The sequence below is a fragment of the Sander lucioperca genome, chromosome 7 (assembly GCF_008315115.2).
Source record: "Sander lucioperca isolate FBNREF2018 chromosome 7, SLUC_FBN_1.2, whole genome shotgun sequence".
Lineage (NCBI taxonomy): Eukaryota > Metazoa > Chordata > Actinopteri > Perciformes > Percidae > Sander > Sander lucioperca.
In genome coordinates this window covers 4,950,549-4,964,034 of record NC_050179.1, presented here as the reverse complement: position 1 = coordinate 4,964,034, position 13,486 = coordinate 4,950,549, and the positions used below count along the sequence as shown (strand labels likewise).

At 41.3% G+C, this 13,486-nt stretch overlaps 1 protein-coding gene across 1 annotated transcript in view; it reads right to left on the bottom strand.

Annotated features, from left to right (window-relative positions):
* furinb (furin (paired basic amino acid cleaving enzyme) b) overlaps positions 1-13,393 on the bottom strand; it is a 79,488-nt gene extending 66,095 nt beyond the window's left edge. The window contains exons 1-2 of the mRNA XM_031282552.2: positions 12,695-13,393; positions 5,599-5,878 (exon numbers count right to left, since the gene is read on the bottom strand). Of these exons, the coding sequence (XP_031138412.1) occupies positions 5,599-5,775 (177 nt within the window). The 5' untranslated portion in view covers positions 5,776-5,878; positions 12,695-13,393. The remainder of the gene's footprint in view (positions 1-5,598; positions 5,879-12,694) is intronic.
* Between the last annotated feature and the right edge of the window lie 93 nt (positions 13,394-13,486).

Here is a 13,486-nt window from a genome sequence, read left to right as displayed (position 1 = left end):
GTCGCATGGCCTTGTGTGCTCTGATTAATTTGGCATGCAGTTAACACACCAGTCATAATTTTGTTTTAATGAAAACTCAACTCCAGGCTGTTTTGGAAGAAGGAAATAACAAGAGAGTTATAACTACTAGTCCACAGATCTTCAACAAGGGGTCAGGGACCCCTAGGGGGTCCTCAGAGTTACTGAGAGGGGCCGTCAAATTATTGTTGATTTTTTGAAGGTTTCCATGAAAATTAAAATATCTTGATATGAATCCAGCATTTTATTTGCAAAAATGATTAGCAAATCTAAATCAGCTTCACAATTTGTGAAAACCCCCGGCTGAGGATAGGCTTACTGGTCCATAAGTAAGGTAGTCACTAAGATCCACAGATACAGTTCATCCAAAGGATTCACTCTGCCACATGTTTATTATTATTTTAATATATATTATTATTATAAATTACAAAATACAAAAGCTCTGACTAAAGTTCTGACTAAAATGACCATTCAAGTTCATTTCAATTTTACAAAGTATTCACAAATTGAAGAAAATGACAATACCAGTACCAATACCAGTAACCTTGTGATACCGAACAAATAAAATACTTTGCATCATGTGAATCAAAGCATTCAGTTGCGTAAAATGCGATCTGGGAACAAAAAGGATCGAATTGAGGTATCGTTTGACCAGAGAATTTCCGATACTACTTAGTACTGGGTTATTTCGGTCAAGTACAGATATCCAGTGGCTTGCCAGTAAATTCAAAATATGAATATGGGCGCTTGTTTACATTGGGGAACAAACAATATGAGATTAATCACTTCTGCATTAACTAAGAAGATGCATTTAAATCCTCCAAAAATGAACATTTATTGCAGTGACAAAATGTTTACTTATAAAAAAAAAAAATGAACAAAAGTGGGACATTAGTGTGACAGAGCAAAAAATGAGAAAGAATCTTCTCTTTCTTAAAATAATCTCCTGGTACCATTATAAAGTATTAGCACCTCTGGAGACTCTTTCTATTGGGATTCGTTAGTGCCAACGGCAAGACTTCACAGCTTTTATTCAGAGGCACTCCTTATTTTTCCTTCAAAGTCCTGGGGGAATAGAAGACAGCAAATACTGCAAGTGCAGGCATTGCTGCAGAACAGTGTAGTATGGGTTTATGAGAAACTAGAATGGCGAAGAGTGAGGATATAAACATCTCAGAACATGTATGCACTGGAGGGAAAACAACAGGCAGAGACGGAGATAGAGAACTAGAGCGAGAGAGAGATACTTTTTAATCTTCCTTTAAAGTGCTCATATTATGCTCATTTTCAGGTTCATAATTGTATTTAGAGGTTATATCAGAATATGTTTACATGGTTTAATTTTCAAAAAACACCATATTTTTGTTGTGCTGCACATTGCTGCAGCTCCTCTTTTCACCCTGTGTGTTGAGCTCTCTGTTTTAGCTACAGAGTGAGACATCTCACTTCTGTTCCATCTTTGTTGGGAGTCGCACATGCGCAGTAGCTAGGTAAGGACTACTAGCCAGTCAGAAGCAGAGTATGAGGGCGTGCCACGCTAGCAGCTAGGTGAGCATTATAATGTGTGTTACAAAGTGATGCACGTTCGTCACGGAAGTAAAGGCTGGACTACAATAGAGCTGTTTGGAGCAGTTTGTGAACAGTGTTTTCTGTTGGAGATGGTAAGTGCCTTTGGGGTGGACTTTATGGACCTATAACGTGCACAAAAAAGATATAAGACAATAAAGGAAAGGGAAAGAGCCAAAAAGCATAATACGAGCACTTTAAATAAACTATTACCCTAAAATGAGGACAAAATCATCAGCAAGCCAAACAAATCAACTGCCACATATACACAAAAACACACAATCACACTCAAGCCAAACAAAAAGCAATGACACTATCTGATACAATCAGCCCGACGGAGCTCGCTTTACAAATAAAACTTGAATATAAAATAATTAAACTCTCCTTGCCCAGAGAGCAAACTGCAATGTGCATTCTTGAAAGCATCCGTGTCATTTCTTAAGCAATACAACATGAACTCAATCCTGACGTGCTGTGACCAGCTCACACAGCCAGATAAGACCAGAGAGAGAGAGAGAGAGAGAGAGAGAGAGAGAGAGAGAAAGAGAAAAAGAGTGAGATGTATTTCATGTGTTTATTTTGTTACATTTCATGCCAATACACCTCATTTGAATTGAATTAAATCAACAAAGAGAGCGCGCGCGAGAGAGAATTGGCTGGCTGGTGCATCACACAGTTGGCAAGGTATCATGTGCAGAGTAATGGACAATGGCCTTGGAGCGCATTACATTCTACCCAGCACAGAGCGGGTATGTGTTTGGGGCTGTGATGGTATGAAATTGGAAAACTGGACTGAAAAAGAGAGAAATTGCAGCAGGACTATTGAATTTCTAAGGAATATTATAGAACAATCAGCCAACACAGGGTGACTGCAATCAAACATTTGCTCACCAGCTGGAAATTTCCTGTCACCTCTGTAACACAAGAGCCCGAGGAGTGTTTTCCGGCAACTTTTGAAAAGGGTCACGGCCGCTGGAACAGTCGGTGGGAAGTCGGATAACTTATGTATTGTTTATTTCAGATTACACTATAGCCAATTTTTTTGAGTTAGTTAGCTATAAATAGAAAGAGACCCAGATGGAGAGATGTAGAAAGAGAAAGAGAGAGAGAGAGAGAGAGAGAGAGAGAGAGAGAGAGAGAGAGGCTCTGGCATTAGATGTCTACTCCACAGAGCGGGGTGATTCAGTCTGTCAACACCCACAGAGCCTGCCCATCCTCATAAAAACAATGATTCTGACTCGGCTCACTAAGAACACAACGTGACATTGAGCTCTAAACCATGGCCTGGAACTCCCACGCAGACACAAAAGCATTATTGGAAGAAAAAAAGCACACGCTATTGAACATATTACAGAAAAACAGACAGAACAACCCTCCGTGACAACTTGTAAAATGCTAATGCACACTGGGAAGTCTCGATGACATTTACACTTAAACCCTGGTGTTGAACACATGCAAACACACACCCACTCAGACACACACACGCTTTCTTCCCCTCACGCCCACTCAAATAAAATTAAGCTGAAACATTATGAGTGAATCTGCAAATACATAAAGACGCACCAAGACAATAAGGCATTTCTGAGCACTGCAGTGAACAAATCAACAGTTACGTAATGATCCTGTAATCACATTAGTGATAAAAATTCCATTACCTCCTGCTCTGTAGAACAACCACCAAAGATGATGGGAAAATGACTAAGCCATTTCCCCTATAAGGCCCCCAGCCTTGTTAAACCCATACCCTCACATGACCCACACTGTACTGTCACAGCATGGACACTGTGCATAGATCATCCTTCTCTCATAGCACCCACTCAGGGACTGGAGACTAAAATAAAACATATTTGGGTGCCTCTGGGAAACAATGACTGAAGATGTACTCACAAATAATCTAATTTCAGACAGTGGATCATACTAAATTTTACTTTCAGTCATCCTGCACTGATGCTTTTCGGTTCGTAATACCATACTCTCTTAGCGTCTCCCACACGCACTCACAATCATCCTGCTATTACCACAAGTCTTACTTTTACTCATATTTTTCCAATGGGAAATTGTCAATTATCTCAATTCTTTCTACCCTCTTTCCTACTCTCCTATTTTCCTAGTATCCATTTTCACCCTCTTTAAACTTCTATATCTTCTGTTGGAATATCTGCTTCTCACATCAAAACTGCAAAAAAAAAAAAAAGCACACCTGTAAAGGAGACAGGCATCTTGTGGGCTGTGGTGTCATGCACCCATCACAGAAAGCTACTGTTGGTTGGCTGGAATGAGGTGATTAGGTTTTTTTAGGACCCACTTTGGGGCTTTACTCCCGTTTGGGGACCTGAGCGGCTTAATGTCAGATGCACTAAAATGACAAGCTGCCATCTGGCATTAGAGATTCAGTGACAGCTGTCTTAAAAGACTCGTTCCTGTGACTGCTTCTAGCTCTACTCCTTTGACTCAATCACAAATAGGGAAAAACAAAACTATACATCTCCACATTAATCTAGTGGTTTAACTGACAGAACAGAGTCTGGAGAGGTCTTCGTGGTATGGGTGCTATGAGGGAAGGAGAGATAAACAGGAGAAAGAAAGCCATAAAAGTTTTTTAGGGAAAGTGATCACATAAGGGGAATATGAAAAAGAAGAAGTGCCTCATTCAGAGGAAGAGAGACTTTTTTTTTTTTTGCTCTACAGCATTGTGTCCCTGGGTGGTTGTCTAGAATATGTATGTGTGCTCTGTGAGCAGAATATTTAACAATCCATTTTACCCAATTCACTAATACTAGAGATTGATTCTCCATCTAAAATTCTCAGAAGCAATTAAGAGTAAAAGTCTGTTAGGGGGCCATTACACCCAGCAGCACACTTCCTTTCAATGCACAGTTCAATGCATTTAGACTTTTGGAAGATAGGAACAACCGCAACTATCCAGATCAATACTAAATGAACTCCAGATCCAAGAAGAATGTAAGTCAGACAAGCTCAATGTTAAGTCACATGGATACAATTTAATATAATGCAGTGGACAATAACGAGCATTACATAATGACACACATCAAATATTGTCCAGATTGCTGTAAACCCATGTGACAACTGTTCTCTATGATGATATCAGGTGGACTAAAAACATCTGGCCTTGCACTCCAGACAAAGATCTGACAAAATAAAGAAAGCAAAGATAAGCCTGAATTGATTTTGCAAACCTCTTTCAGAAAATCCTCTTTATGAGGTGGGGGAGAAGTGGGGTGGCAACATGCAGAACCACCTACGCATATTCCTCAGAAGTAATCCAGAAGGCTGTTCACTGGCGTGTGCAGCACTCAGGCAGCTCCACAAAGACGAATGCAAATGAAGTAAAGTCTCAAGTGGAGTAACAGGGGTAGAGGGGACCAAATAGCGACTCACTGTCATCTGCTGATATATATGGAAAAGCTTAGCATTGGAAGCATTTTGATATTCAAGGAACTTCACACACCACCGAAAGAACAATACGTCACTACTACTTCCCCCTCTCCTTCCTCTCCTTCACCTCACCTATCTGCAAATTGTATGACACAACGGCTCATTTAATTAAAATGACTTGGCGATACCAAAAACAGAAGTTATAGTGGTGGCAATAAAACTAAATGACCTACATCATAATTAAATAGAACAACCTTCCTTGAGACCCTGAAATAACAGCCCTATTTACTCCTGTCTATTCCTGACACTCCTCCGTAAACACAACCAGTCTGCCAGTGTGTGTGGAAGTCTTGTATGCCCCACTTAAACTACAAGAAGAGGAGGAGGCCACATTTTTCGCAGTCTGCTGCAAAAACAGGATTGCCTGGAGGGGTCATGTCTGGCTCTCTGATGCTCGGCTTTGATGTACAACGGTTTTGTAACATTAGTGTTCACCTACGAGCCATAGCTGTGTATGGACACAGTCTCACATGCAGTGATATAGTTAACTATGAGAGACGCCTCTTCCATGTGTACAAACTCATTCATGCACGCACACATACTGTAAGTAGGACTTACATTGCCGTGGTTGATGAAACCGTGTTGCCTGGCGATGTGGTTGGCTTCCTCTGGCCCCCCATTGATCTGGACAGCCCAGGTGTTGGTGTAGACCTCTGCAGCTTCAATCCACTTCAGTTCTGCTATCAGGAGGACAAGGACTGCCCATAAGTGCAGCAGGACCACCCTGGCATCCATGAAAAGGAGAACACTTCACAGGGCAGTCTATCCGTCCGTCTGTCACTGCTTCCCAGGCAGAGTGGGGCTGCTCTACCTTACAGCAGCAAAGTCGAACAGTGTCCTAGAGATGAGAGGACAGAGCCAGCTATAAACACAAACATGGCCTTCTTAACTGGGTCACTCTCCGGCCTGAATTACCTACTGCAGATACCATTCAGAAAACAAAACCAGAACTGCAGCAAAAATAAATAGCACACCCACAGACCAGATCATCCAGCATACAACTCACTGTCCATTGTCAAACTCAGAGAGAGAGAGAGAGAGAGAGAGAGAGAGAAAAAAACATTTTCATAAATGTGCGACAGATAAATATTAGGTCAAAACAGACAAGGGTTCTGCCCAAAAACACAATTATTCTTCAATCCTCCCTCATCTTGTTCAGACCTGAAATGGTAATGTATGATAATGATATACAGTAGGCATGTTGCTGCAATACAGGACGAGCTCCAAGCAAACCAGCAGCTAGTTGTGGCTGCTAGACAGAGGACATTTCAACGCTCGCCCAGAAACTGCTCTTAGTTTTAGGATATTCCAAAATTTTAATTAAACCAACCATTTATTACGTATGAGAAGGTACTGTAATAATTTTAATTGAAAAGTATAACAACAAGCATGGTAACCATAATCATTTGAGCATGTGTTCAAAGGAAAAACGATTTTCAGGCTGGGGTAGTGTGCTGGCTTTTGATTTGTAGTTCTTTGAATAGAGGAGAGAAGCCTAAGTCACATATAAAAAAGGAAAAGCTGTGTGGTGAGTTAACTGGCTCCAAGTGAGAGGAAAGATAAGGTATGGGAATCAGTCCATCCTAAGAAAGATGTAGAGGTGGGAAGTGATGCAGGTTTAAATGTCTGTACAGTCCAACAGATGATCCCACCAATGCTGCATCAAAAGGCCATTCAGTGAGTCAATCCCTGCTACACTGATGTCTGAAATCTGTTGGGTTCACGTACGACTTTCTGCTGGATTTTCTAGGAGGTTTAAAAATTCAAAGAAGTTGAATTTTCTAATACAAACCTTCTTTCGGATGGGTGAAAACAGCAGACCAGCACATGGACTGGTTGTTCTACTCATCACCATGGCAGGATGTTTAGGTCAGCATCCTTTTTTTTTTTTTTTTTTTATAAACCTGGCAGTGATGCCAACGTTAGGTCTGAATATTTCAGTACCAATGGGCAATACAAATGACATTCCTACTCCCTAAAAGATGAGGTCTTTATTTTGAGCAATCAATGAGATTTTTTTATTTGCTTCCACCTTACTGTCATTTGTGCTCACAAGGTATCTCATGGACTGGTAGGCAGATTGTCATGATCTTTGCTCAGCAGTTTTGCAGCTTCCAAGGAGATAAACCTTTTTGAATCTAATGACCACATGGTCTTTCCTCTATGGCCAACCTCAGGACAAATTCACATTTTTATTACTCCCTTAAGGATCTAGCAGAATCATCTAGGGTGTGTTCATTCTGTTACACTGTTTCAAATTATAAAGTGTGATGAACACTGCAGGCTTTAAAGCACCCATATTATGTTCATTTTCAGGTTCATACTTGTATTTTAAGGTTGTACCAGAATAGGTTTACATGGTTTAATTTTCAAAAAACACCATCTTTTTGTTGTACTGCAGTGCTCTCTCTCACTGCTGCAGATCCTCTTTTCAGCTGGTCTCTGTTTTAGCTACAGAGTGAGACCTCTTTTCTTCTTCTGTACTATCTTTGATTGCACTGCACATGCTCAGTAGCTCAGGTGTAGATCATGTCAGCTAGCTAGCTCCATAGATAGTAAAAGAAAGGCTGTTTCTACAACTTCGGTCAGTTACAAGGCAGGATTAGCTGGGAGACTTCTAACTGAGGGCGCACATGTAAATAGTTCTTTTGTAGATTATGGTGAACTTGTGTGTGTTGTAGCAGTGCTTTGCTAGGTAGCATGCTAGCATTAGCATTAGCATGCTAACGCTACGAGCTAATGGTTGCGTTTAGCCTGCTCGTTTCGGCTTGTGACGTCACAAGCCGTGCTGATTTTGAACAGCTCACCCAGAGACTGAAGGCAGGACACATTCAGAAACTGTATCTCACTCTAAACAGCATGGATGGATTTTTTTCAAAGTTTGTATGTGTGTGGAAGCACCAGAGATACAACATAACAACCCAAATCCTAGAAAAAGAGATTTTTTTCATAATATGGGCACTTTAAGGGGCTGCTATGGGGATTTAGACTTCCAGTCTTGTTAATGGATTTCATAAAAACAATAGGAGCCCATGTCTTCTGCAAGGTAAGGCAAACCTGCAGCAGAGCAGACTGTACTGACCGTGTGGAGTGTGTTTAGACTCATAGGCGTTAAAAAGTGAAAGAAAAACATTCCAAATAAGTGGTGATTATTTTGGCAGTAGGTGGCAGTTCACCTCGTCACCAAGTCTGTTCACTTACCGACAGCACTGTTAATATAGATGGCGCATAACAACAGTTGAAAACAGCACATGGCAGCACAGACAGTCCAGCCATACTGGAGAACAGTTCAGGAATATGATGACATGTTACTGTCCAATTATCTCTTAAGATGATACTAGCTAACAATCATACAATAGGACTAAAGACATCTTAGCCTTTTGATACTCTCAGGAAACAGGTGTGAGGTATATTACACATGCTAAAGCTTGGATAATGTCAAAAATAAAATCTCCTTTTAGTGAGTGCTTCCATATTGATTTCCCACAGTGAATGGGTCCTGTCAAATTACTGGCTCTTTCTTGAGGACTTGGAAAATAAAACCTAACTCTAATTGAAAGAACGCCTAATGCTTGGCAGTGGGCAATTTTAAAATGTAACAAGGTAGTTGGTTTGCAGGTAAGCTGTTGTTATTGCCTAAGATCCCCCCGTAGATCCATTAGTTACGCATATCCAAACTATTCAAATGGAAGAAGCTCACGGAATACATTTATGGCTTCACAGATACATTTAGGAGTGGGTGTGATTGGAGAGCTGCAGGATTGGTGGTGAAAACATGACCAGGGGCTGTCACTCTTCCTGTGGTGCAATTCTTCTGAGCTCATTAAATGCTATGCTGGAGTCACAAAAACAGGAGCAGGGGGTCTGCTGTCACTGAGAGGGCTGGGAGAGGGAGGAGAAGATGGAGAGGGAGAGGGAGAGAGAGAGGAGGAGAGAGAAGGGAGTATTCCTCCCCCACACAGCATTGCAGAAAAAAACAACACAACACCCAAAACACCTTCTCTCAAAACACAGCCTGGAGAGGACTTATCAAGAGGCTGCTTACTCTTACAATATACATCAAAGGCCTTAAACTGAGATGCAACTTCAACCTTCAAACCACAGGAGAACCTAAGACTTTAGGATCTAAACTACAATGAAAATAGAAAACCAGTCGCATAACCTCTTTCGAGATTAGTACCACACTTGTGTAAGTGGATATGCAGGGGTGGATAAGTGATAGGGTTGGGTACCGAAACCTGGTTCCACTATGGAATTGGTTCCTACGCAACCGGTAGGAATCGGACCGGATTAGAACGCAAATTTGGGTTCCTCAATTTGTTTCCACTTAATGTGTCGACTGAAATATTTTCCCTCTGTCGCTCCGAAACGGACGTAAAAATATCACACTTTCTCTGTAGTCTACCGTTAGCTAGCTACCGTAAATGTAGGCTACTTTTAAAATGCCATATTTTCCCTCTGGGCTCACCAAAACGGACGTAAAAGCATATTACGGCTACCACATCTATAAAAGAGCCTTTCTTTGATGTCATTTTTCAGTTTTTCAAGAATCGGTTTAGGAATCGGAATCGTTTTAAAAGTACCGGTTCGGCATCGGAATCGTAAAAATCCAAACGATACCCAACCCTAATAAGTGACCTGTGGTATGCTAAAATAACAGAACAGCTTTGAATCATTAATTCAGCATGGTCTGTTTCAAGCAAAACCTTTTGCTCAATAGGTCCTATTATGGAACAGAACAGCAGCAGCAACAACAACAACAGGCAGTCCCTATCAAAACACTTTGCTTAGACGTTCTGTCAAGAAAATTCATAATGAGCAATCCTCTCCTCTGCCTCAGAATTGACAGCTGAGGTGCACTTCACCCCCGACCGCTCCGGTAGAGCTGCTGAGTGGCCATCAGAACACGACTGGGATGTACAAACAAACCACGGGGATTCCTGTCCTCCTCACTATTCAACTGTACTGAGAAGAGAGGGAGATGGAACAGCAGTGCTTAAGACTGTGCATTCATTATTGTCTTGATATCATTATCTGTATGCTACAGACTTGCAGCTTTGAGGAACACTAGCTGTTAAGATATGTTATAAGCCAGTCTGCTGTAAACTGATTTTGCAAAAATCCAGCAAGATCTGGGGGGGGAGGGGGGGGTTGATATACAATATCAGATATCAGTATGGTAAAATTAATACTGTATCAATATGTTGCCAATATATTTAACAATATGTTGTCTTTTGCTGATCTTTCAGGCTGTGTTATAGCTATAGTATATAATGGCCTAAATGGTATTGTGAGCTACAGCCTGACACACACATCAGTAGGTTCTATATTATTGGCCAATACTCACTTATCACAGATTATTTAGGATGGCAGTTCTGGTATATTTTAGCAAGTTTGGTATTTAGGTTTGCATTTAAAGCTATTTATAATAATTTCATAATTACATTTCAAGTGTACTGTTCATTACCTTCATATCTTATATTTCCTGTTATTGCCATCTTAAAAAATAAAGCGTATGCTTATTGCTCAACTGTAAAATATCTGGCCTCCTGGAACATCTTTGTCACAACTCTTTATTAGCCAAATGTGAGGGATCCTTGACAAAAACAACGTACACCAGCCAGCTCTTGTAACACTCTCAAACATCCATCTTGGTTTTGGCCTCAGAAATCCAGCATTGGTCAGTTGTAGCAGAGTGAAATGATTAATGAAATGATTAATGAATGACTATCTGCTTGGCCATGATTTCCACTGCTGATTAAAATACCAACAGTCTAGCCGATAATTTCACCACATTATCAGTATTATGGCACGGAGTCCAACACATTATATTATTTGATTTTTGTAAGTATAGCCCACATCTAGATCTACCTCTTATAAAGTGAAGAGTTGGAATTAAGAGAACTGGGAGTGAGACTGGAAAGTTGTCAATTAGATTTTCCTACCCATCTGGAAAATGGGTTTGACCAGGAAAACACTTGAGTCCCCTAGCTGTAGCAGAGAAACTTCTTAGTAAACAGCAGCAGAAGCCTACGGTTACATGAACATACAGCATATGCACCCAGGTAACTTCCACTACATTAGAATCACTCCGGAAAGACGCAATAAACATAATGTGACAAGATAACACATCTACTCTTGATGGGGATGAACAGGTGATTTCCATTGGTAATGACAAGCACACTAAGCCTGTGACAGACCATATGCAGCACTCCAGCTCTATTTCAGGCTGCCCACCCGCCAAATCAACACCCACCATGTACTCTGGGCTGCCCTCTCACAGAAAACCAAGGCACAGAAGAGAACTGCAGCATTTGTGAAGTACCCCTGACAGCCAAAGCATTCTTTCCTGAGAGGGAAAATTGCTCCACGTTAAGAGTGTGATTGGAAAACCACGGGCATTTCACAGGCACGGTGATCTGTCAGGACAGCGGGACACAGCTGGAAGTGAGCTGTACGACGATAATCTGAGACACACTTTGAAGTGAGTGAGAACGCAGTGATGACTGAGTAACACTAACGCCTGATCCATCTTCGCTCCCACTGCCCACGAGCTACGGAGATGAAAAAGCCTGATAAAATGTTGTCGAGGGCAGGAGCAATGTGTCCAGGAGAAAGAATCAATTCTGTAAGTAATGTCCCACAGAGACATCCAAACCAACTTTTAACAGCCATCTGAATCTTGGCATTGTTCCCTGTGTCAAACTTCCTCTCATCCACAACACGCTGCCCTAGTTTATAGATGAGTTATATTGTTGACAAGTTTGTCTTCCTACTTCTTTCTCCTCCACTGCATTCCTGTTTTATGCTTCTTATAAAATGTGTGCTCCTAAGAGCTCAGTTCACACCTGAAGAATTACCAGTATTGTTAAATCCAGTGCTGGTGATGAATCAACAGAGCTGGAGAGGTGGTGTTTAGGGCAAAGTGTGTATGTGAACCACTCAGTTTGACTTCCTCTGGCAAAAATAAACATAATGGAGCCAGGACCAACCCTTTTAATAGCTTTGATCTCTTAACTGGCCTTGGCAAGATTTAGGCAAAACAAAGGGATGCACAAAAGATTAGTTTTATAAGGTAATCTTTGATGCAGTGAGGTAGTGTAATCCGATTCAGGGGGGAACTTGGAGCCGTGCTGTTTCTTTCAAAAGCTGGTGGCCTTGACTTCCTCACTTGCTGAGATCTCAGATATCCGGTTTTTGCACTTGAGATATAAAATAACACTGATAACCAGAGGACAAGATAGGATGAGTGCGATAACTTTAAATTGAGTTTTTCAGCTTGTTGGTTCAAACTGAGCTCACTTCGATATTCTCAAAATAGGCACACAGTGCGTAAAATTAGTCAAAACAATCTATGCCTTGCCAAGCAGGACTAACTGAAATATATCACAACAATGCACACAATACACAGATAGCCTAAAAGTACCTGATGAGGGGTTTAGCCAAAGAGCTCTAAACCGTCTCTGGTTTAGCCTATTAAGGCTCCAGGGTGAATAAGTAAGACAAAAAGAAAATGTATCGAGTGTGTGCGCAAGAGAGACAGAGAGGAGGGAGGAAAGCAGAACGTAAATCTGAATTAACAGAGTCAAATGAGACATGCTGCAGAAAACTACACAGTAAAAACATGACAACAACAAACATGCCGTAATCTTACCAAAAATAAACTTCAGACAGGAAGCGCTGCGGACCAAAGCTGGTCAAGTCATGTCTCCTTCACCTAGCTATACTGGATTAAGCCTGTTACCTCACTGGGGAAGGATTCACCTTACTGGGAAGACTAGTAAGAGATGTCGGCAGCGCTGGCAGAGACTTTATGCTAAAATAGCCTTTATAGTTTCCGCAAATACTCCCATTGTTCCCACCCACTCTGCTACAGCTCCCCTCTCTGCTTTGAACACATCTAACTCGTGGCTTTTACAAAAACTAAGAAGAAACGAGACGTCATGCCTCCTCCTTCTCTTCTTCCTCCGGGCGGAGACTGTCCTTCCTCCTGAGGCTTGACTTTCAACTTTACACCTAACCTCTACTTGGTCCAGGAGATGAATAATAATGCGATCCGAACACACCCATCCTCCTCCAAAAGTGTTGAATTCAACTATGCAGCCTTGATGTTATCCGCCAACAACTTGCCACCACCACTATGGTTATATTTTGCCAGTTAACGTTAACTTCAACCGTCGCACCCAGTTATTTCTTTAACGGTTTCTTCTAACGGGTTGAGTTATTTCACATGGCTTGTTTTGCTGGCATTCATTTACAAACGCAAAGTAAATACACGATAGAAAAAAAGGAGAGTAAGAGGCTACGTGCCAATGCAATATAACGGTTCACTACTGGCTGGAGATAACAACAAACTGCCACAAAATCCTTTCTCCAGGAAATACGTCACGCTTAGAGCCGACTGGACTGTCGCGTATGCTTGATTTGTAACACCGTGGTCGTTGAA